Here is a 25,349-nt window from a genome sequence, read left to right on the forward strand (position 1 = left end):
TAGCTCAGTAGCCTAAGTACCTATCTGGCAAGTGTGAGGTTGTGAATTTGATGCCTGGTAACACACACACACACACACACACACACAAGAACAACAACAACAACAACAAAAAACAAAACAAAAGGGGAGTAGATGTTGTTGGGGAGTTATGCCGCAACTATCATGTCACTTGTAACACAAACCATTGGACAGTAGTTCTGTTTTACTTGATCCTAAACACGTGTGGCACACGTACAAAGTTTTGATATTTACAAAAAAAGTAACAAGGGCACAATACCATGAAGAAATTTTCTTAGAGGACTGGGATTGGAACTCATAAGAGATATTTACAGTAGAGGAAAAACAAAATATTTCTATCTAGAGAACTACACACAAAAAAATTATGGACCACACTGGGGAGCTGACAGATGAACAGGGAGGTGCAGCATCCCAAAGACCTACTATAACCACAATAACAGGAAAACCAAGAAGACGTCAAGTATGTCCTACAGGAAAAGGATAGGAAAGGATAGGAAAATAAAACATATGTGCTATCAGTGCAAGTGATACTTGTGTAACATGCAATTTTGATGTGTGAACACTGCCTTGGTTGTGACAATTGAAGCAGAGGTTATTTTTGTTGTAGAGTTCTATTGATATTTTCATTGTAATTCACAGAGGTTTTTATTTCTGATGTTATCTCCTAGATTTTTTAAGCAAGTAAATGGCTGATGTGAAAATGTTGATGCCTATTCTAAGCAATCATTACACATCTGATATTTTATTTCATTGATATTTTCCTGCTAAGTGCACATTGTACAGTATAGTAGGAAACTCCCTACCAAACAGGAAGAGATGTGACAATAGTGGCCTACCACATAGGCCACTATGTACACATGTGCTATCAGTATACACAAGATATATGTATGAAATACACAGTTGTCATGTGTGAAGAACGTTTTGGTTGTGACAGTTGAAGCAAAACATTTCTGTGGTAGACTTTTGTTTGGGTTTACATTGTAGCTCACATAGGTTTTTTTTCCTGATATCTCAGGTTTTGTAAGCAAGTACACAGCTGATGTGAAAATGTAGATGTTTATTCTAAATGTGCAATATTTATTAAAATTTAATACTTTATTGATATTTTATGCATCTTTTAACTACACAATGCATAATATAACAACCTCTTGACAAAACAGTAAGACCAGAGAGATGTCAAGTATGCACTACAAAAAGGTCAGGAAAGCAAAATACATATACTGTCAGTGTAAGCAATATATGTGTATGGAATATGCTGCTGTCATGTGTGAAGACTGCCCTAGATGTGATAATTGAAGTAAGGATTATTGCTATTTTCATTGTAGTACATATAGAAATTTATTTCTATTGTTTTTTAGACTGTGTACACCAAAAATCATTTGATGTTGAAAATTTTTTTATAAACGCTCAATAGATAATAAAAATTCAAAACTTATTTTTGTGATTTTCCTGTTATACATTAACATAATAAAACTAATAATTCATCAATAGAAATATTCAAAAGGAAAAACATGGTTTGACAAAAGTTGTTATGCTCAGATGTATGTTATTTGAAACACATTTAAGAACATTTATTTTGTAAAACATGGTGGTGCCCTGGACTCACAGCGTAACATACACTTGTCAAAAGTCATTTAGTGGGCAGTTTTATTGATTGAAAAAGCTAGCACAGAGCAGATAATGGGTAAAACATAGTTATTTGGACATATGTGAGTTACCCTTTAAATTATGTAAATTAACTGAGTTTAAAGGTTTTTTAAACATTTGTGAAAAACGTTAGCCAACGCTTGAAATTCAATCCTTATAAAACAATAAACACAAAGTGGATAAACCGGCCTAAGGGAAAAGTCCTTCTCTAATCACAAGGCCTTTTCTTCTACACCGGCTTCCCAGCTCTGACCAAGTTATGTCTAGTTCAAGTTAAACTTCTAGCTTTTGAGAATGGTGAATGAAAAACAAAACGAAAGGCGATCTAGATTGTGCAATACCAACAGTTTCATCAGGAAGCCAGTCACCTCCCAAGCAGGGAAGCACCCAGATAGCCGGAGAAAACAGCAAGACTCGAGTAGGAGGAGGCATTCAGCGCCCCAACTTCCGCCCTTTCCTCCATCAGTCCCGCGTGCTCCTTCACGGAAGCCCGCCCAACGCCAGAGACGTCTCCTATTGGCCGTCAGGGGAACGGAAGCCGCAGGAGAGCAATGAACCCGGAAGTGCTTCGCCACGGAGGCCCGGGCTACTCTTTTTGAATGGAATCGGGCTGATTCATCGCCGGTTCGCGGAGCCGTAGCTGGGCTGTGTCTGAGCCGCCGCCCCGCCACCACCAAGTCGCCGCAGAGTCAAGACAGGGGTCCAGACCACTCTCTACCGCTCACCTTCAGGTGAGGCCCAGCCGGCAGGCCCGGAGATCCGGGAGGCAGTTGTGATAGGCCGCGGCTAGCCCCGGGCTGGCCTGAGTCACGCTGGCCCGTGGAGGTGCCGCCACAGGCCGGGTCCCTGATGGAGGAGCCTGGGCCTCTTCGTATGCTTTGCTGCCTCCCCCAGGTCTCCGGCAGGTCAGGTGTAGGTTTCATCTCTTCCCTCCATCCGTTTATGCTTATCAAATTCATATTTTGGCAGTCTCTTCTCCCTGTACGAGGAGAATGCTTGTTTGTGGCCTATTTGTCAGTGCTCCATCGAGATTGTTGCTTCCCTATTGAGAAACTTCAGAGCACGCGAGGAAAACACGGGAGAGAATAAAATCAACTTTCCTTTAGACTGCATGTTTGCTGTATCACTTACCGGTGTTACCTGCTTTGATCTATCCTCACTCCAGTGTTAGGTTTTCAGCTCCCTTCAAAAGATAAGAAAAAAACAATTCCTCGGAGTTGTAATACTTTCAAAGCACAGTGTATTCTTAATCTAATCTGTTTACTTATTTTCAGTGTTGTCCTAATTAAGTAGTTGTTAGTAAATTTATTAATTTCCTGTTTTCAGTACAATAGAAATTAGCTGTGCGTTACCGCCTGGAACTTAGTTTTCCTGGGAATTTAGCTCAGTTTCTGTTTAAAAAATAATGTGAAAGTTTCAAAGTAGTGGCTTAGTGAGAAATTCTCGAAATTAAAACGACTGCCAGACATTAGTAAAGATTTCATTGGAAGGTAGAGAAGACACTTAGAAGTTAATATAGAAAAATAGTTTTACCATGCGAATAATTATTCAACACACAAAAGTATGTTTTTAGAGCGCTGACTTAATGTGTGTAAAACAAACACTGATAATGTTCAGTAAACGGAGCACAACTTTAGTGAAGATGATAAACATGATGGTAACCTTATTGTCATGAAAGGCTACCAGGCAGTTCATTTAAATTTTAGATTATGTTTTAAGCGAATTGCATGGTTATTGCACATTTATAGAGCATAAGATAATATAGTAGCTCAGAATTAACTACAGTTAAGGAATATTTAGTGTATATTGTCTTCAGTTTGCCTTAAAACAATTAGAAAATTTTTGAAGTCACCATCTTAGCCCCTCCCCTTACTTGGTAAATAACACTTTGCTATCTCTTTGTGGAGCTGGACTTTTAACCTCTCTGACATGGATTTGTCTTATTTTTATAGGGCTTACAAATGTTGCACTTAGTATCTAGGTTCAGAACCATTTGTTTGAAAATCAGTAACAAGCAAATTGTGCTTTTTTTATTGTAGAATTTTATTATTAAACGTCCATCCTTGAAAGCCCTACTAGAATACTCATGTAATATCTTGCTTATGAACTTGCTGTAAACCTTTTGTCACGCTCATTTAACGTTTTATTTTCTGCTTTGTGATATTTTATCCTCATTTGTTAAATGAGAGAATTGGATTGAATAGTCTCTTGCAGTTCTAAAATAATAACAATACCAGTAATAATAGTAACAACATTTATTTAGTGCCTAGGATGTTCCAGGCAGTATGTGAAATATCCTGGATTTATTCTAACAACAGACTTGAAAGGTAGTTAACTTCCTGGATCAGATCTAGAATCCAGAAACAAATAACTTGTTGTCAGTAGCATAATGCCTGTATTCAAGTCCTGGAATGACTGCTTTTAGAATTTTTTCTACTGTGCTGCCTGTTTTTAACACTGCTGCCTTTCCACTTTACATATTTTTTGTGGGGGGAGGTTTCTCTTAACCACCTTCCCCACCATCCCCAGATTATAGGTACTTTCAATGCAAGCCACTAAATTTCTTGGGTGTCTGAAGTGTAGTACTCAGTAAATGGTTTCCTTGAATGCTGTAACGCGGAGACACTACAATATTTATAATTCCCTCTTTACTCTTATAAACTGAGGGAATTTTAGCTTTCAAAATCTTACTGTATAATTAAGATTAACGTTAACTCTTTCTAGTTCTTCCACTGCAAAAAGTCCTTAAGAGAATGAAAGACATTTTTACTTTCTACAAGTCAGAACAGAGAAATTTGAAATGCATTAAGGCACCTAGAGAGTAGTTTAAAAAGGATTTAACTTTTGTTTGAGAGGTACTGTATTTAACTACAGGATGGATTAAAAATAAATGGTAACTAGGAAATACAAGGATTGGCCTGAACAGCTAAGGTTATGATTTTGTTTGAATTTTGTAAATTGTAAGAACTCTAGTATTATGCTCTAGTATTATGCCTACAATACTAGGTAAAAGTTTGAAAAGGGGAATAATCCAAATTAAATTTGAAGGATTTACTTTTTAGTTACCTATAGTTCTATATGTTGTGTAAATATTTGATAATTGATTTATTTAACTACAACATGAATATGATCGAACAATACTGGGTTTTAATCAGATAGTAATTTGAGAGATTAAGAAAAAGTGAGTCATCAATCAAAGTACTGATACTTTTTTGGTACTATTTTGGAACATAACATTTGCATTTAGGTATAAACTTTATTTGTGCTGACTGATAATATTGTAAGTAAAATTACACATATAGAGGCCTTTTGACTCCTCAGCTTTTTGGTAGGTATAAAAACAGTTTAAATTCATAGACCTTTTAAAAAGATTTTTATTTGTGAGGATTGAAAGCATTTTTTTTTTAATATTGTGGTGTAGCACTTTAACTTTGTGAAATTCACCAAATGTCAAACCCTGTGAGAAGAATGTTGCTAAAAACAACAGCTAGCTTTCTTGGTTACTTATTTTATGCCAGAGATTATATTACATTTTCTACTTCCAGTGTTTGCTTTAATCTTACAAACAGCTCTATGAGCTAGATGGTATTCTGCCTTTTTGGAGATGAGGCAACAGGTAAAGGACACATTAGCTTTGTAGCTAATAAATGTTAGAGACAGTAATTCGAGTTGGTTTGGGTTGGGTTTTTTTGTTTTGTTTTTTAAATTTTAAGACAAGTTCTCACCTTGTAGTTCATTTTGGCCTCAAATTGGCTATGTAGTCCAAGATGGACTTTGTCCTTCCGTCTCAGCCTCCATAGTACTAGTATTAAAGATGTGTGCCATTATACCTGCCTAGTTGCTGGTATTTGCTATGGCAGTTTTTCTTTCTCTCTCTCTTTTTCTTTCTTTTTAGCAGTACTGGGGATTGAGCCAATGACCATTGCACTAAACTATATCCCTACCCTTTTAAGTTTTTTTTTTTTTTAACTTAGAGATAAGATCTCACCAAGTTACCCAGGCAGGGCTTAAACTTGTTGATACTCCTCCCTTGTCTCTCAGAGTGTGCCAGCATGCCTGGGTAACTTGATATTCTTATCTGCAAAGTCATAACACTTGACTGTCATATATGGAGAAAAATAGCATTCTATTATCATCATTTATCATCTAGATCCAGTGCATACTTTCGTATGTACATGTAGATCACTCCTCAAGTAATTTACAGAAATAAAGGATAGTGAAAAACAATTATATTTGAAATATGGTATGGGCAGAAAAATGACGGATTCCAAAAAATTAAAAAGGAAGCACATTATTAACTGAGCTCAGCAGCAACACTGTCCCAGAAAAGCAGTCTTGGAAAGTGGTGCCAGCGCTGCAGGGAGTTATAAAGTAGCAAGCAGCAAGGAGAGGGGTCAGGGTCTCCATAAAAGGTAATTTGGTTTAGTTTCACAGCAACTGAGGAGGTGGAACAAGCAGTTACAAAACTAGGGAGGCAAGGAGGGTCGCAAGATTGTAACTTAACAGGCACAAGCTTTACAAAAAGAGAACAAGTTATAAAGGCACATTAAATAATAAGTATAGTACATTTTGGGTTTTTGAGCTTATAACAAAATAGTGTTAAACGTTACACAATACAAATGTTTATGTATTTTCCTGGTTTTGAAGGTACTGTGTATGGACCTGAAATAGACAGTATCCTTTGAGTGTAATTAACTGTTTAGTTATCCTTGTATAAACCTAGCAGATAATTACCTTGTAAAGATCAGTTCTGTGTTTCAAATACATCTCTAGGGGATGGAGGTGTAGCTCAGCGGTAGAACTTTATAAAGCAAGCCCTAGTTTCAATCTCTGGCACACACACACACACAACTATACCTTGAATAGACCCCAACTTATTTCTTCTAGTGCTTCTTGTACTTGATATACTTTGCATATAGGGTGGGGAGAGTTTAAAAATTTACATTGCATGAAATTTACCATTCTTGGTATGCAGAATTTTTTAGGAATTTATGGCAGTGAGTCTTTTACTGTAACAAATTTTTAAAAATTTAAACATGGGGGCTGGGGATTTAGCTCAGCGGCATAAGCACCTGCCTTGCAAGCAGGCGGTCGTGAGTTCGATCCCTGGTACCGATAAAAATGAAAAAGACAAAAAAAAAAAAAAATTTAAACATGAACCATATGTTTTATCACATAATGTAAACACACATACACATACCCATACACAAAATCTATTAAAATCTGTTTTCCATTCATCCTTTGGTGGGCATTTGGACTGTCTCCACCTTTTGGTTGTTGCAAATAGTGATGCTATAGATGTAGAAGACAATTTGAGTGACTCTCTTTAATGTAGAACAATTGCTAAAGCATTACTCTTATTTTGATATATTGATATATATGGAGTGGGGTATGCTATTTTTTTTTTTTTGATGTAAATAAGGCCAGCTGGAGTACTAATATGTAATCTGTAATCTTTGGGGTCAATCTGACAATTTCCTGTTTTTTTTTTTTTTTAATATATTTTTTTAACTTTTTAAAAACTTTTTATTGGTACTGGGGATCGAACTCACAACCGCCTGCTTGCAAAGCAGGTGCTTATGCTGCTGGGCTAAATCCCCAGCCCCTGTCTCCTGTTTTTTTGCAAAGTATTTTCTATAAAAGATGTGAGCACAACAGAATAGCAGAGCCAGAGCCAGTCAGCTCTAAAAATGTCAGTTGGATATAAGCCTCAAAATAAAAGAGTTTCAGGGCACAAAAGTTCATATATCCAAAACTAAAGCAACAGCCTGTAAAAACAATTTAAATGCTACCTTAATTGAGTTATGCAGATTGATCCTGCTGCATGTCATTTTTCCTACAATTTATAAAGATGCTTTTTTTTTTTTTTTTTTTTACCTGGCTAGCCAGCTCAAGTTACCATTTTCACTGTCACTCACCTTTGAGCCACCCCTTCTTTACAAGCTAATAAATTTTGGGAGAGGCCTTACATCAAGGCCTTTGTCTGTATATCTTTACTTAGATTGAGTTTAGGACTCCCTTGGCTGCCCTTAACTGTAAATATGTCTTGGTGTTTTTACTCTTGCCATGGGTTGCGTTAGAGGTGATAGATTAAAATTAATTTGTCAGGATTCCAGTAACGTCTCAATGGGATTACAAATATAACTTTCCAAAATGTAACAAGGATTATAAAATATTACAATATTTAGATTACAGTATTCAGTATTTAAAATTACAGTAATATATGTGCATGCACATGTACTTATTTTAATGATCTGTTTTAAATTCTTTGGGATGTATTCGTAGGAGTAAAATTGTTGTTATATAGTAATTCTGTGTTTAGATTTTTGAGGAAATGACAAACTTTTCAGCACTCATTGATTCTTTAGTTTGGGAAAATTAATCTGGGATGTTGTTATCTCAACAGATAGTTTGAGTTTTTGTTTTAATTCAGTTGAAAGTGATTTTGCCCCTCAGGGAACATTTGGCAGTATTTGGAAACTTTTTTTTGATCATCACTGAGTAGGTACTTACTGGCATGTAATGTGTAGAGGGCCAAGATGTTTGGTTTTTAAATTTTTTATTTTTTTTAAGAATGCTGCTAAACATCCTACAATGCCTAAGAGCGTCCTCCCCCAACAAAAACTTGTTACTTCTGAATGTCAGTAGTATCAAAGTTAAACTGGCATGTGTCATCAATTTTATTGTCATTATTAGAGACTAAAGTATTACCTGTATCTTTGCAGTCACCTCATCATTTCCCAGTTGTGAAACTTTTCTGTTAGCTTTGGCATTGTGGGTGGAAAATGAAAATTTCTCAATTCTTAAGTGTGTCTAATGAAAGGTTATAAAGAGTACAATGATGATATCTCTGATTTTTAAAATATATTTTGAAAGATTGATCTGTACTTTGGGCAACATAATAAAAACTGAAGGACAATGCAGCTGTCATAAATTGTTTCACTATTGTGTTGTTTTGCACAATTCTTACCATTCCATTTCCTTGTTTCTTTGTGATGGAGGGAACCATAGTTGTGAAAAATTAACAAATAACTAATTCCAAGGATGATGAATGGCACAATTTCAAGAATCAAGAAAAGTAACATCACTAAGATCCCATGATACATTGTATATTTGTAAGTGTACAAATGGCATTAATTGCATACTATATGAATTCTTTCTTTTTTTATAAGTAAAATTTTTAATACTTCTAGAAAGACTAGAAGTCATAAAGATGTCAGTCCTCAAAGTTAGTGCATGAAAATGAAGTCTACAGATTTGAGAATAGGGTTAATCAGTATGCGTTGTAGCTCCTTGGGATGATGAATCATTCTGTACTCTCAGGAAATCAATTTTAAGACTGAAGATACTGGTCAGTGGTAAGGGTGCTTATCTAGCATACCGAAGGTGCAGCACTCCCCACAGTCAGTTATAATTTCTGTTTCACTTTTAGAAATTTTGCTCCTCAGACTTGGTATAAAAATGTCCTCCTCAATTATTTAAATAATTGTATCTCATTTATTCCTTTTTTAGGAGACAAAAAATATTTGGAAAAAATTATATCTGCCAGAAGTTAGCAAGAGTTTGAGTTAAGAAGAAATTTGTTAAACTTGACAAATTGAAACTTACACCTTAAGAGTTACAGTTACTGAGCAGGTGAGGTTCAAGAATGTATTTTACTTTGAAGTATAAATACTGTGAAAATGTTACTCTTACCAGACATCAGATTAGGAATATGTGTGATCGAGAACCAGATTTTTCAAAGTAATGTGATTTAGAGTATTTATCACTATATTTCATTTCCAAATGTTACTATTTTTATTAAATGTGGTCATCTTATCTTAAATGTTTTAATTTGTTAAATATTTTTTCTTGTTTGTTGAGACATCTAGTTTTGCTAAAAACACGAATTTGACCTGCCAGATTTTCTTTCCCTCTGCTCCTCACATTGCTCATGTATATTCAGAGCATCTGGAGTCTGTAAAGTCATCAGAAACAACACAGAGGGAGCAGACAAACTGAACACAGCTGGGAAACAGCTTTGGCCTAGAATACATACAAATATATTCTATATTGTTTTTTTTTTTTGCGTTGGTTTTTTTATGCTTGTAATGTTCCAGGAGAAATTTTTTCTCTTTGATAATATATTCTAAAGAAAAAGTCTTTAATATTTAAAAATATACATGATTTTTTTAGGCTGCCTTTAAAAAGTGCTGCATATTGAATGCCATACTTGGATTGAGGAATTTTAATGAGAATGTGATGGAGATTTTGTTTGTAAATGTTATTAGGGGTATGAATTAAGTTTATAAAGTGGAAATTTTGTCAGAACTGTCAACTTTTCATGCCTTTCCCTTTTTAAAAATGAATTTATCTCTTGTGAATCTCACAAACGTTGAGTGACATTGCCAGGCACAAGAAATACATGATTCCAGCCAGGTGTGTTGGTGCACACCTGTAATCCCAGCACTCACACTGAGGCAGGAATATCCTTAAGAGTTCAAGGATAGCCTGAACCACAGAGTCAAACCCTGTTTTCAAAAAAATTAGCAAAACTAATCCATGTTGTTAGAAGTTGAAACCCCATATTTGCAGAGTAGTAAAGACTGGAAAGAAGCTTGAGAAGCTGAGCTGTGGATAATCTTAATCTAGGTAATGGTTACTGAATGTGTTTACTTTGTAAAGAATTCATGCTTTTATTTTTGCATCTCTGTGTGGATTTAAATAATGTTTGTAGAGTTGTAGTTAAATATTAGCAGAATTAAATTATTACTGACTAAACAAAAATGATTGGGTGGAAATGAAAGGATAAGGAACATTATTGAACGTTAGTTTATATAGCAGTTCTAACTAGTAAAATGAACAAATGACTGATACATTAGCACTTGACTTAATTTAAGGCAATGCCATTTTTCTAAAGCATATACTTGGAAGAGGAATTTTAAGGCATAATAAGTATTTTCAGGTAGAAAAAATCTTTGTTTTCATTTCTTAAATACTTAGTTGTACTTAATTTTATTTTTCTTTAACATTTTTAACTTGTTGCAGTGCTGGGGATCAAATTCAGCGTAATTTTTATAATTTGATTATTTCTCTTTGTGTATTTAAGGCTGAATAAGTATGCTTGCTATATCTTTCCTTCAATTCTTCTCTGAGTGTTTTGTTCTTATAATAGTGAACCTTGAAAACAAATCCCAATGATATTTCAAAGTTAATTGTCTTTATATTGCTTAACTCTGTAATTGAGAATAGTAGCTGAATTTTCTTGGTGTAGAAGAAAATATGTATCTGGGCAACATCTGAAATAATAGAAAATACCTAGTTAAACTCTAAGACACTGTCTTAATGCATTTAATGTTTACTCTATAGTATTTCTTTTGGAATAATGAGTTCATTTTTTAAAAGCCTTTGATGCTAATTCAGAGATCTATAATCTGCTCACAATGTCTTTCACATGTAGTTTTGATGATAACTGACAAGCTGTAAGTTAATTAGCACAGAACTTACTAATGAGGATGTTAAAATTTAATTTAAAAGTGAGGATTTTTATTTGTACACTCTGGACAAATTGAAGGAAATTCAATCATACATATCATAAGCATTTCAGGCACTTTTTCCTCATTCAGGTACTATATTAGATAACAATAAGCAAATATAATTAACTTAATGATAGCAAAGTTTTGAAAGTATGCTAAGATTGCTTGTCTTTAAAACTGGGGATAACCCAAAACCAAAGCAGTAAAATAAGGTCTGTTAATTAGCATGGAAGACAGCTTCTTGAATTAATATGTGGTGTTAATTAACAGGAAGTCTGATGTTGTGTTGTAATTACCACCAATATTTTTGACATGCTGAGTGACTGAAGGTGAATTATAGCAATTGAGTAAACACTTTTGTACTTAGGAACATTTTTCTTTGTTTCTGTTTTCTAGAAATATGGACAGACTTCTTAGACTTGGAGGAGGTATGCCTGGATTAGGCCAGGTTAGTATCTAGACTCGAGTATGTTTTTGTGCATAAACTATGGGGTTTTCTCTGTTGTATAAGAAGGCAATCACTCCAAAGAAAATCATTCAATAGATAACCTTATGGTAAGAATGTTACCTTATTGCCTGCCAGTTGTTATACTGCAATGCTAAATAACATATGGAAAACATTTTTTAATTTGCTCTTTTGGGAATGAAGTTTTTTTGTTTGCTTGATTTACAATTTTGTAATATAAAACTATAAACTTGCCCTTTGGAGAAAAAAGAACTCAGAACATCTTATTTCTGAGTTTACAGTGTAAACTTTGAAAGTGACACATGAAAAAGTAAACATGACATACTCTACTAGGTTCTAAAAACTAACGTATAGATTTTTTTGTGTGTGCTGTCTTAAGTTTAATTTCTGTAATTATGATACAAGAATATATTGATAGGCAGTATTTCTTTTTTCTTTAAATTTGATGTATATATGGATAATTTAAAAAAACGTTATTATTAAAATTAAGTGTTGGGTTTTTGTTTATTGTTGTCCCATGCTTTTGGCAAATGATTTATATCCCTCTGCCTTCAACTAAAGAATTGCTCCGTCTTATGTTTTCACCTTTCTAGTTATTACCCCTTAATAGTAATGTAAATGGTAGTTATGTATTGTTTCCTTCCTCTTTTATGTGGTATATTGGTTTAAATATTAAAAATTTGTTTTATTTTATGAGACGAGGCCTTGTAGTATAATCCAGGCTGGTTCTGAATTCACAGTGTGCAATAGGCTAACCTTGAATTCACAGTGTTCCTCTAGCCTTAATCTCCCAAGTGCTGGGATTACAGGCATGTGCTGTGCTTGGCTAGAAATACTTCTGTAACTTACCTTTATAGCCCTTTTAATTATTAGCCTTCACTTGCTGTCAGTGTCATTGTCTTTCTTCCCTCAGAGTAACCTGTATTTACAATGCAAAACACAATTTTGTTTGAGACTTAATGAAATTTTCTATATTTTAGGAGTTTTTTTGTAATCTTTGCTTAGAGCTGTTTAGGTTTATCAGTAATATTTCCTTTTAGAAAGATGAAATCTTTTTGTGATTCTGTGTTGTGTATTTGAATAGATTTCAGTTATTTTGAAATTTTTGTTAATGTTGGATATTTCTTACATTTCTTTGCTCTCCAAGGCTTCTTCATGTTTCTTCATTTTTGTAAGATCTATTTAATCCATTTACTAGCATATAAACATGTGAACTGAAGTTATATGTTGATTACTGTAACCTGTAAATTATAAGTAAAGACTATTCTTTTTATTTGTTTTGTTTGTTTTTGACACAGGGTTCTTGTATTGCCAAGGCTGGTCTTGTGGGCTCATGCATTCCTATCCCTTCAGTCTCCCAGGAATGGGACCATAGGCATAGGCTACCATGCCTGACCTTAGTGGTGTCTTAGTTACATAGAAAGAGGAGCTTTCCTTAAGCATGAGATGTGATAAATTGTATACCCATCTTGTAAAGCTATGCTAGGAAATTGCAAGGCATGAAATATTAACCATAAGTTGAATTATGTTGCATCTCAGTGGTTACTTTAAACCTTTATATTAAGTGGAAAACCAGATGTTCCATAATTTCTCATTAATTTCTGATTATATTAATTGGCCTTTGTATACTCAGTTTGTATTCTTTGAAACTTAAAAATATGTTGCTTAAGAACCTAGGTTATTTCATCTATATATTTTATCTCCCCAGTTAAATGCCAAATTCTCGAAATAATTTGTAGTGTTCTTATCTTTATGGCATTTTCCTTATCAAATAGTAGGTGATGAAGTGATCCAAAATGTTTTCCCTAAAATTTGATGTTAAGTTGTTTTAGTACTAACTTGACAATCAAATTTAGTATTACTTCTGGAATGTGAAATAGTATATTATTTCTGAAGTATTTGATATTTAATAAGACTTTTCTTTTGCAGAGCTAGAGATTGAACTTAGAATATCACACATGCTAAGCAAGTGCTCTACTACTGAGTTATACCCCAGCCCCACAAGAAATCAAAGATCTTTGAATCAGTAATAGTTGTCTTTTCACTAGCTAAAGTATAATGAACCATAGTAGTAGGAAAGGACATGCAAGTTGGTCTGCCTCTTCAGAAGTCAGTGAGAAATGTTACTGTTTCATTCTTTGATGAAAAGGCACAGTTTTCTCACAAATAGGACCAAATTTTACAGGTGGCCCTTTTAAAATATGGGACTAATAGGATCAGAGCAGATAAGGGCCACATGTAATTTCAGAGTTCTTTGTGGCTATTTAACCTTAAAAGTTGAGTAGATTTTGGCTCCTTTTTAGGAATTTTTTTCCTTGATTAAAGTATAAGATACATGGATTATTTTGTGAGTGGATGGGACTTCTTAATTCATTGTCTGTAATAACTTTGATGGGGGAACCAGCCAAGAGTCTTTTCATAGCATCAGTTAATAGTTAATTACTTTTTTGGGGCTGGGGATTTAGCTCAGCGGCATAGGCACCTGCCTGCAAACAGGTGGTCGTGAGTTCGATCCCCAGTACCGATAAAAAGTTAAAAAAAAAAATAATTACTACTTGTTTGCTTCACTCCCAATTGAGAATATGGCAGTTACATTTCTGATGGTAACCAGGAGTTGGTATCAAACTCCATAAATTAGACCAGATATGGTGGTGCTTGCCTGTAATCCCAGCACTCAGGAGGCTGAGGCAGGAGAAACACTGGGAATTTGAGACCAGCCTGGGTTACAAAGTGAGTTCAAGGCCAACTTGAACTGTATATCGAAACCCTGTCTCAAAAACAAATAAGCAGGACACCCATACTTTTCATTAGACCAAGTGGCTATAATTGTGGAAGTCCCCTAACTTCTTCAGGTGTAATAATTCACAACAATTTAAATCAAAGGAGGTATATACTTATGATAACAATTTTATTGTCACAGACACAGATCAAGAGAATTAGCCAGTGAAGAGACACATAAGGCAAAGTCTCAGAGGAAATGCCTTTTTATAGATTAGGATGTGTTACTCTGCATCTTAATAAATTCCAGCTACTTCAGTGGAGCCTTAGTAGTTATAGTTTTTATTGGGACTTTATTGCAAAAGGCTATGATTGAACCCAACCTTTAGCTTGGTTTTCCTCCTCAAAATGAACCTGGCTCAAAATCCCAAACCTTGACTCAGCATGTTAGTCTTAGTGGTGACTAGCACCAACCCTAGACACCATCTTGGGGCTTAGGTCACTCATTAGCATAACAGATATGCTGTTGTTAAAGAAATTACAAAGGTGTTGGAACTTTGAGCCAAAATCAAGACTAAGACCAGGGCCAGGGACAAAGCTCCGTGGCGCAGTGCCTAACTGGCAAGCTCAAGGTTGTGAGTTCGATTCCTGGTACAAAAAAAAAAAAAAACTAAAGACCACACAAGTCATTACAAAAGCTTTTGTTTTCAGTCTTGATTCCCATTATTTGTATGGAAATAATTCAACATTTCATTGTTTTTCTTAATATTCTTATTTGGTGCTTATTTATTTGTTTATTGCATTGTGCTAAGGTTTGAACCCAGTGCCTCATGCATGCTAGTTAACTATAGTGCTGTCCCTGGTGGTGGTTTTTTGTGTCTTGCCTCTAACAAATATAATCCAGTAGTAGTAAGAAGACATTTGGGTTTTGCTATGTGTTTTAAGTGTTCAAAACAATTTTTTTTTAAATGGAGACCACAATAATAATACAGGAATGTCAGTATTATAGTCATGGTTGATACTGATATTTTATTATATTTGAGGACATGTAGCCATATTTGTTTTATTTGGGAGTAACCATTGGATTAAAAGATTAAAAAGGATTTAGAAATAATCAGTCTCCATCCAATTTTAGTCTGTCGACTTTCCCTGAAAAGGAAGTGACCTTAATTTCCCAGGAATAATCTTTCCTTATCCCTTGCTCTTTCCTCTTGAAAACTTGTTCATCTCCACTGATGCCTTTTTTTTTTTTTTCCTACAAAGATGTATCTCCTGTATCTAAAAAACAAAACTAGGGCATACTTCCACTCAGCTTTTTTCCCCTTCTCTATTTATTTCTAGATCTCCTGAAATAATAGCTTAAAAATCATATATTCTACTTCCTTTTCATTCTTAGGAGTTTACATTTTGTACTTCTCACTTACTGTGCAGAAATTACTCAAATTGCCCAATCTGTTGACCTTTTCCTAGTTCTTAATTAGACTTTGGTATTCCAAAGTAACTCTTAAAACTCTTCCATTAGCTGTTATTATACTGTCTTTTTCTGGTTCCTGTAATAGTGAAACAACTTCAGAGTTTGGTTTCACATTTATGCATCTTTAAAAATGTTTATACATAATTAAATCTTTACTTCAGTATAATTTAGTAGTAGTTTGAAGCAGAAATGTTTTATTAATACTGGTAAAATACATAAAATACCTGTAAAATTTCAGATACGTTTTTAAATTTACTTTGTTGAAGTTCTTAGAGATGTGAAATTACTCAGTGATGTGAGATGATTGTATTAGTAGCATGCATGGCTGTAATTTGGCTCTTTCATTGTCTTTGGGACCACCCTACTCTAGGTCTTGGCAACTAAACTAGTTCTGCCAGAGCCCAAGAGAGGAGACTGATCAATGTATAGAGCCTCTAAAAGTTTTCAAAAAAAGCCTGAATCTGTTCTAGTTGGGGAGTCAGCCCCACTATCCTAAAAAATAGATGAAACTTCAGTAAAATGTTAATGACTTTAATTCCTTGTCTTCTATTTTAGCTTTTTAGGGCAGTATTTTAGTTTCATGTTCACTAGATGTTAGGCTGCAGCGAATTATCAAGATGAGTAGAAATGGCAGTGTATATATGGGCTTTACATTTTAGTAGATTCAACTAGTGATCATTATACATAATGTGATTTATAAGAATAGTGGAGATATGGCTTCTTTTTCCTGTAAGAAGGGCAAAATGAGCCTTGATATGATGTTTAAGCTATGTTTTTAAGTATATACCATGGCATATTCAGAAAGAGTGGAGAATAGGGATATAAAAGGAAATAATGGGAAGATAAACTGGTGAAGGCATTTGGAGTAGATTATGAAAGACATTGAATGCCATACTTAAGTGATTTTTCCCTTTTTTCTCCATAGCTATATATGTGTATGAAAACTTTTGTTTGTTTGTTTCTTTATTGGCTTTGTGGATCTTGTATTTGTACCCATGTGTGCCTACTGTCCCATAGATGGAGATGAGGAAATCACCTGACTTCCTTCTACACTGTATGAGCACTTCTTTTCTGGTAGAGTTGTAACATGATTCAGTAACTGGTTTGAAAAGTAATTCTAGTGACAGTTTAGAGAAAAAGAGGGAAAGAGATCAAACACAAAGTCATCAGGTATATGAACTATTTCTGACTTTTTTGGTACTGGGGCTCGAACTCATGACCACACACTTGCCAGTCTGGTGCTTGTGCTGCTGAGCTAAGTCGTCCCCCGCCCCTCAACTTTTAATCTTCTGGACATATAAAGCATAATCCTTACTTAGCACCTTTGAAGCTACTCTTACTGAATCTTGCTTTGAGCAGTGGAATGTGATTGGAAGTTAATAGGTGTTTTTAAGTGGAAGCATTGAGAATCAGTGGGTGGTTTGTGTTGGCTGGTAATCAGTAAAGTTTCGATTGGGGACTTGTTTAGTTAACTCTTTGAGTGAGAATTCATACAAACACAGTGTAGGCCAAACTAAGCACTTAAGTAGCAGGTCTATATTGCCTATAAGTGGCCAGTTTTAATTGGCCATATACAATATGATATGTAAAATATTATACTCTATGATGTTGATAGTCTGTGATATGGCTTATAGTTTATGTATGTGTACAGTCTATGATATGGTTCTCAGTAATTTCAAGGTGTGCGAATATTTTGGGCAAATGACCTGAGAAGGCTTTCTGAAATTGGCAGGGTACACATTTTAAAGAATTATTTTTGTGACTAGATTTAAAAATAATTCCATGAATTTAATATGATATGTTTTATTTGTTATAATTTCTGAGTCCTCACACAGTATAGACTTTGTATATATTGAGTAGTAACCAGTTTTGAAGTTTCTTACCATAGGTCCCAGAATGGAAATGTTGTTTCAGTTGTCTTAGGTTTTGGTCTGATGTTTTGATGAAAGGGTTAATTTAAGATAGCAGTGAAAAAAATTCCTAGAAAAAGAAATACCATTTTCATGAATGAGCAGTCTGAGTGTTATATCCCAATTCTCTTCAATAATAATAAGTTTATTGCTTTTTCAATAAAGATAACTAGAATTTTCATGGAATTAAACAAAAATCTAAAATTCGTATGGGGAAAAAGCCCAAGAAAAGGAAAGAAATTTCTTTTCAAAAGTGCAAAAAAATTGCTCTTCCAGGTTTCAAAATGTGTTTTAGTGCTATGTGATTCAAATACTATTACATTGTTAGGTAGATCAGTATAACAGAATAGAAGCCTCAGAAATAGACCAGTACATACAGGGGAACTTGGTTTGCAATATAGATGACATTAAGTGTTCATGGTTGGGGCCGGGGATTTGGCTCAGTGCATTAAGCACTTGCCTGGCTTGCCTGAGTTGAATCCCTGGTACTAAGAAAAAAAAAGTTCATGGTGAAGTGCTGGAGGTATAGCTCAGTGGTAGAGTGCTTACCTACCATAAATGAATGAATGAGGGAGGTAGGGAAGGAGGGGAAAAGGGGTTTTTAGATGATGCTGAAGCAAGTTGCTTTCAGTATAGAGAAAACTAAAATGAAATCCCTGTCTTACTTTGTGCACAAAAGTTTATACCAAATGAATTGGACAAATACATATGAGCTCAGACTTCATAATTGTGGAAGGCATACCCATTGGGATGACTGTTATCAAATAAGAACACAGTAACGAGTGATAATGACTGTAGAAATTGGAACCTGTGTACATTGACACTGGGAAGGTAAAATGGTAGAGCTTTATGGAAAGCATTGTGGTAGTCCCTCAGAAGATTAAACATAGAGTTACCATCTGAATCAGCAGTCCTACCTCTGGGTGCATACCAGAAGCATTGAAAGCGGAGACTTCCGACAGATATTTGTATACCCATGTTTTCTGCAGCATTACCTATAATAATTAAAAGGAAGAAACATCCCAAATACCCATCAATAAATGGATAAGTACAAGCTTTAAAGGGTGGATTTTTTTTTTAAAGGAAAAAGAGAAAAAACAAAACAAAACAAAGCGATGTAAGGTACAAGTAATATAGAACTACAAAAAAAAAAAAAAAAAAAAACAGTAAGAAATCACCAGTTAATAGATTACACATTATCATCTTAGAGATAGTTGCTCAAGTCACAGTATCAAAGATACAAAGTGGACATTCAAACAGAGAGACTGCAAACAGTTGTGTTCAATGATCCAACCAAAAACATTAATATGGTCAGCTATTTAACACCCCTAAACACACTTGCAGTTGTATCCTTTAGAGCACTTCTTTTTCCTTCTCTTTTTTACAACAAAATTTATACATTTTGGGTTTTATTACTCCTTCGTTCTTATTACTTTTTTTTTTTTTTTTTTTTGGTCTTTTTTCCTTTTTATCGGTACTGGGGATTGAACTCATGACTGCCTCCTTACAAGGCAGGCACTTATGCCGCTGAGCTAAATCCCCAGCCCCATTACTTTTTTTTTGGAAGAGAATAAAGTCAAATATGGCAAAACAAAGCTGTCAGTCAAAATCAAGGATAGACATAGTACATGATGTAAAAACAGTACAAGGTTATCAACAATGGTTACCATAATGCCTCTTGCTTCCTTAAAAAGAATTGTCTATCTCATTAGGTATTATAAAGTTGAACAAAACAGTAGAGAACAAGACCAATAAAACTTAAACATTGTAAACAATACAGGACTTCCAAAGGAGATAATAGTCAAACCAGAATGGGCATCTTAGTGAATCTTATTGCCTTCAAAGTAGTTGCCTATACCCTCAAACTTGATACTATCATACAGAACGGAACAGAGTCTAATCAGTCAAAACAAGATAGTGGGAGTATTACAGGACTTCAAATCAAGTTAATAGGAAATCAAAAACAGTTACTATAATATATCCTGCTAATTTAAAAAATTTTTCCCCTTAATTAAAAAAACCATAAAAAATAAATAATTTTTTTAATGAATAAGGGAGAGATTGAGATAAAAGAGGACATAACAACATAACAATACAGGTCAAAGCATGACTGTTTCAGCAACCTAGTGCTTCACCACCAAATAACTCGACTTAATAGTAGTTACCATAGTGTCTGTCTTTTTCCTTGAAATATTTGAATATAACTTCATATACTATAGCTTCAAATATTTCCATATCAAGAAGCCCAGAATAAAGCCATTCCAATTAATAAGTGAAAACTTTATAAGGCTTCAAGGCCACATAATGGGGAATCATGATTACCACGTTCTTTTATATATTTGAATCATTACTTACATTAGGGAAACTATTCGGTATTCACACATGCAAGATTGATTTATTTCACTTATGAGTATGGTCTCAAGCTGTGCCCATTTATTGATAAATATCTCAATGTGATCCTTCTTTATAGCTGAGTAATACTCCATTGTATAGAAATACCAGAACTTTTTTTTCCATTCCTCAGTTGATGGGCACTTGTGTTGTTTCCAAGATCTGGCGATTACAAATTGTGCTGCTATAAACATAGGTGCATATATATCACTGTGGTATGATGCTTTCAGTTCTTCTGGGAATATGCCTAGAAGTGGAATAGCTGGAATAAATAGGACTTCCAATCCCAGCTTTTTGAGAAATCTCCAGACTGACCTCCACAAAGGTTGTACCAGTCTACACTCCCACCAATAGTCTAGGAGAGTTCCTTTTTCCCCACAGCCTCTCCAGCATTTGTTGTTGTTAGTTTTCTTGATCCTGGCCATTCTTTCAGGAGTGAGATGGAATCTCAGTGTGGTTTTAATTTGCATTTCTCTAATGACCAATGATGATGAACATTTTTTCATGTATTTATTTGCCATTTGTATTTCTTCATCTGTGAAGTGCGTATTCATCTCAGATGCCCATTTTTGGATTGGATCTTTGAATTTTGGGGGTCTGAGTTTTTTTAAGTCTTTATATGTTTTAGACAAGAGTCCCTTGTCTGAGTTTTCACTAAGATCTTTTCCCAGTTTGTGGGTTTTCTTTTCTCTATGCTGGAGATTTCTTTTGACATGCAGAAACTTTTTAATAATAAAGGTTGGATTTCTGACACATCGTATAATATTGATAAACCTAGACGGTAATGTTAAGAGAGTCAGACATAAAAAGACAAATATTGCATTTTTCTGTGTATGAAGTACCTATAACAGGCAGATTCATAGATCTAGAAAGTAGCAATGATGATTGCCAGCTACTAGAGGGACAGGACAGTAGAGAGCTATTGTTGAATGTGGATAGAGTTTTAATTTGTGAAGATGAAAAAACATTCTGGAAATGGTTGTTGATAATCGTTACACATGTAAATAGGCCTAATGCCTTTGAACTGTTCACTGAAAAATGGCTTGAAATGGCAAATTTATGATGTGTTTTTGCAAGAAAGACAACAATTAATTTACTGTATCCTTAAAATAAGACTAATAACACTTTTCATAGATAGTTGTTTGTAAGAATTAAATAAATTAACATGAACATTTCTGATACATAGTATTTTTCATCCTAACTTTATTTTTGAAGACAATTTTGTATCTCTGTGATCCAGGATAGGGAAGCACAACTCAAAAGAAAAATTCATAATTGAACTATCTTAGGACAGTAAAACAAATTCTTACCTCAAAAGACAAACTTAAAAAGATTAGCAGTAGAAAAAAGGAGATGCTGCAACATTCATTTGTAAAACATTCAGCAGAAGCATAAATCATTAGGACAACAAAGAACACCTTATAAATACAAAACGATAATTTGTAGAATAAGAGTGACCAACTGGAATATTTGAAGATACCCTCTCTGTGTATTAGGAAGTAAGACCTCAAAGCCTGTCACATTACATATTAATGAAGTTTGGGGAAACAAGAATTTTTTATGAGCCTTTTACTTTAAGAGATGTATAGTATGTCGGGGTAGATAAGGTTGGTTAAGTATTATAACTCAGTGCTTACAACATTACCTACCACAGTAGCAGACAGTAGATATATATTATATGAACATACCATATATGAAGTATAAGTGATTAAACTCACTTATAACATGTATGACACAACATTTGGCAAAAAGAATGAACTACATTCTATATAACGATATGCATAATAAGCCATGTAAACATACTAAGAGAAAAATATGCAGCATGGAGACATTGATATAAATCTTTTTATTTTAAAGAGAAAAAATTCAAAACAAAGTAATAAGGGGATAACAATGGTTAATACATTATGGGTTATCTTTAGTTATTCAGAGTACAAGATAGTGGCATTTAATTGTTAAACAATAATAGCACAAATCTTTCTTTTCAATGCACTAAGAGAAATGAGTACTATAACTATCTTAACTATCATATATATGTATATATTTTTTGCTTTTCCATTCCTTTTCTCCATTTTTTCCACCTCAATTTCTCTTTTCTTTTGAAGCTTCTTTCCATTTACAGTATCCTATTGTACATTTTGTATCTTTATTATTCTTTCAGCTTCCCACACTAGGGAGACAAAATGATTATACATGCGAGCCTGATTTATTTCATTTATGAGTATGGTCTCAAATTGCATTGCTTCACCTATAAAAGCCTCTTGGTTTACCCTTATTTATGGCTGAGTGATAGTGTATTGTATAAAAATACCACATCTTTTTATCTGTTCCTCAGTTAATGGGCATTTCTGTTGTTTCCAAGGTCTAGCTATTACAAATTGTGCTGCTGTATACATGGGCACACATATATATTGCCATGGTACAGTGTATTTAATTATTATATAAAGATATCCAAAAGAGGAATAGTTGGATCAGATGAGACCTCCAATCTTAGTTTTTTGAGGAATCTTCACAGTGATTTCCACAGTGGTTGTACCAGTCTACTCTCGCACCAACAGTAAATAAGAGTTCCTTTTTCCCCACAGTCCCTCCAGCATTTATTTTTTTTTTTTTTATTTTTTTTTTAATTTTATTTAAGGAGAAAAGAAAAAAAAGCGGGGAAAGGGTACAAGTTATACAGATTTACAGAAAAAAATGAACAGTAGGAAATCACTAGTTAATGGATTACATACTGTCATCTTAGAAATAATTGTTCAAGTCACAGAATTAAAGCTTGTAAAGTGGACATTCCATCAATGATACTGCAAACAGTTCTGTTCATTGATCCAATAAAACTCTGTGATATCATTTTCTATCTTATATACTTAAATATACATGCAGTTATATAGTTTGGAGCACTTTCTTTTCCTCTCTTTTGTACCATGACTATTACACATTTTGGGTTTCATTGCTCCCACGGTTCTTATTACTTTTTTGGAAGAGAGTAAAACCAAATGTGACATAACAGAACAGAATCGGTCAAGTCAAAAGGGTGGACATAATAGATAATGTAAAAACATAATACAAGGTGATCAACAATGGTTACCATAATGCCTCCCGCTATCTCTAATAGAATTGCCTATATCGTTAGTTATAATACAATTGAACAAAACAGTAAAGAATAAAACCGACAAAACCAAAACATTGGAGACATTGTAGGTCTTCAAAAGTAGATAAAAGTCAACAAGAATGGGCGTCATAATGAATCTCATCTTCACAGCTGATGCCTAAACTTTCGAACCTGATACTATCCAGCAAAACAGAATAGGGGAACCTCAGTTAAAAACCAGATGGTGAGAGTAATACAGGGCTTTAAATCAAGGTAATGAAAAGTCATAGTGGGTTACTATAATATATCCTGCTATTTTTTCCCTTAATTAAAAGGATAAAGATAAAAAAGTAAATGATGGAGTGGAGATTGAGATAAAAGAGGGCATAACAACGAAACAGCGCAGATCAAAACATAACCATTTAAGCAGAATAGTGTTTCACCACCAGATAATCCTAACCTAAAAGTAGTTACCATATTGTCTCTTTCTTTGAAATCCTTGAGTACAACTTCGTATACTGTAGCATTAAGTATATCAAAACAATGTAAAACCATTTAAGAGAATGACAGCATTACAGAGTATTTAGAATCGACTAACAGAAAATGAACAATGGTTTCTGTATAATCTCCTTGTCTTTAAAAGGTTTTTGCTTATACTATCGTACATAATAAAATCCAATAAGATACAGCCTATTTAGACCATTGGAGACAGAAGGACAAAAGCTAGATGAGACTTCAAAACAAGATGATACTAAATCAGTATTACCTATTAAGATGTCATTTTCTCCAAAATAGCGGTTCCTATCATCCAATCTTCTTTGCCTCATTTCTGTTGAGCTCTTATTCTGTCAGTAGCTGTCAGTTTGTCTTCTTCATTTTGTTCTCTGCTCCATTCGTTGTGGCCTCTCTGCCATTATTTCTGGATTCTTTGTATTTTTCTTTTTTTAGAATATCGTGCAATACTCTCTGTAGAGTTGAATTGGTGGTTGCAAATTCCCCCAGTTCCTCTTTATCCTGGAAGCACCTTGTTTTTCCATCAATTTCCAGGGACAGTTGTGCAGGATATCTCAATCTTGGCTGGAGATTATTATCTTTCGAAGCTTGAATTATTTCCCCCCACGCTCTTCGTGATTTGATGGTTTGTGCCGAGAAATCTGCTGTAATTCTGATGGGTGTTCCCTTGTAAGTGGTCTGTTTCTTGTCTCTGACAGCTTTTAATATTCTGTTCTTGTATTGAATTTCTGGAATTTTTATTATTATATGCCTGGGTGTTGCTCTGTTTGGGTTGTAGGTAGCTGGGGTCCTGTATGCCTCATACATCTGAGTATCTTTACCTTTTGCTAAATTAGGGAAATTCTCCTGGATTATTTCTGTGAGTAGCTTTTGTAGTTCACTTGTTTGTGTCCCTACTTCTTCTTTTATGTTCTTAATCCTTAAGTTATGGATCCTCTTATCATCTTCTTGTCTTTGTATTATTGCTGTTTATTTCTTTGTTATTTTTAAGAAGTTTTTCATTTCATTCTCCCATATTACAATTCTGCCCTCCAGTTCAGATAGTCTGTCCTTAGTTTCTTTCAAGCTGTTATGCCAGTCTTCTATAGACTTCTTAGTATCTTGGTAGTCCCTTTGAACCTGCTTCACGTATTCTATGCTTTCTCTGTTTTCTCCATCAAACAATTCTCCCCTTTTTTTCTGTTCTTCCATTCCACCACCTGTTTTTTCTTGGGTGGTACTTAGCATTTCTCTAACTATTCTGCCTACTTCTAGCTTCAGGTCATTGATAACTTCATTCCTGAATTGGTCTATGAGGCTCTCTATATGGTGCCTTATGTATATTGGTGTGGTGTCTGCTATTGCCTGTTTCTCAGGATTGGGGGCCGAGGAGCCTTTCTTGTTGCTGCCTCTTCCCATGCTGCCTCTTCTTCTCTGTTCCTTATATATGCAAGCTTATATAAGAGGCCCAGCTTCTCTCCCAGTCAGCCACAGCCTGATCGAATTGCGCCAGTTAGGTGTTCCCGCTCACCGCTGCGCACCAGGGAGTTGTGGACCAGCCAGCCTACGAGTCTCCCCTCCCGGCCACCGTCAGGCTCTGGGATCTGGGTTGGGACAGCCTACCAGGTCC

General features: G+C 34.6%; 1 protein-coding gene across 2 annotated transcripts in view; it reads left to right on the forward strand.

Moving 5' to 3' along the window:
* The first annotated feature begins 2,193 nt into the window (after positions 1 to 2,193).
* The window catches only part of Psmd14 (proteasome 26S subunit, non-ATPase 14), a 114,916-nt gene continuing 91,760 nt past the window's right edge, over positions 2,194 to 25,349 (forward strand). The window contains exons 1-3 of one of the 2 annotated variants that reach the window (XM_005007675.4): positions 2,194 to 2,396; positions 9,178 to 9,300; positions 11,577 to 11,628. In XM_005007675.4, coding sequence (XP_005007732.1) covers positions 11,581 to 11,628 — 48 coding nt within the window. In that variant the 5' untranslated portion in view covers positions 2,194 to 2,396; positions 9,178 to 9,300; positions 11,577 to 11,580. The remainder of the gene's footprint in view (positions 2,397 to 9,177; positions 9,301 to 11,576; positions 11,629 to 25,349) is intronic. The other variant, XM_003478566.5, reaches the window with a different exon arrangement.

Source organism: Cavia porcellus, unplaced genomic scaffold (assembly GCF_034190915.1).
Source record: "Cavia porcellus strain 051 isolate PalLab524CR breed Dunkin Hartley unplaced genomic scaffold, mCavPor4.1 scaffold_12, whole genome shotgun sequence".
Lineage (NCBI taxonomy): Eukaryota > Metazoa > Chordata > Mammalia > Rodentia > Caviidae > Cavia > Cavia porcellus.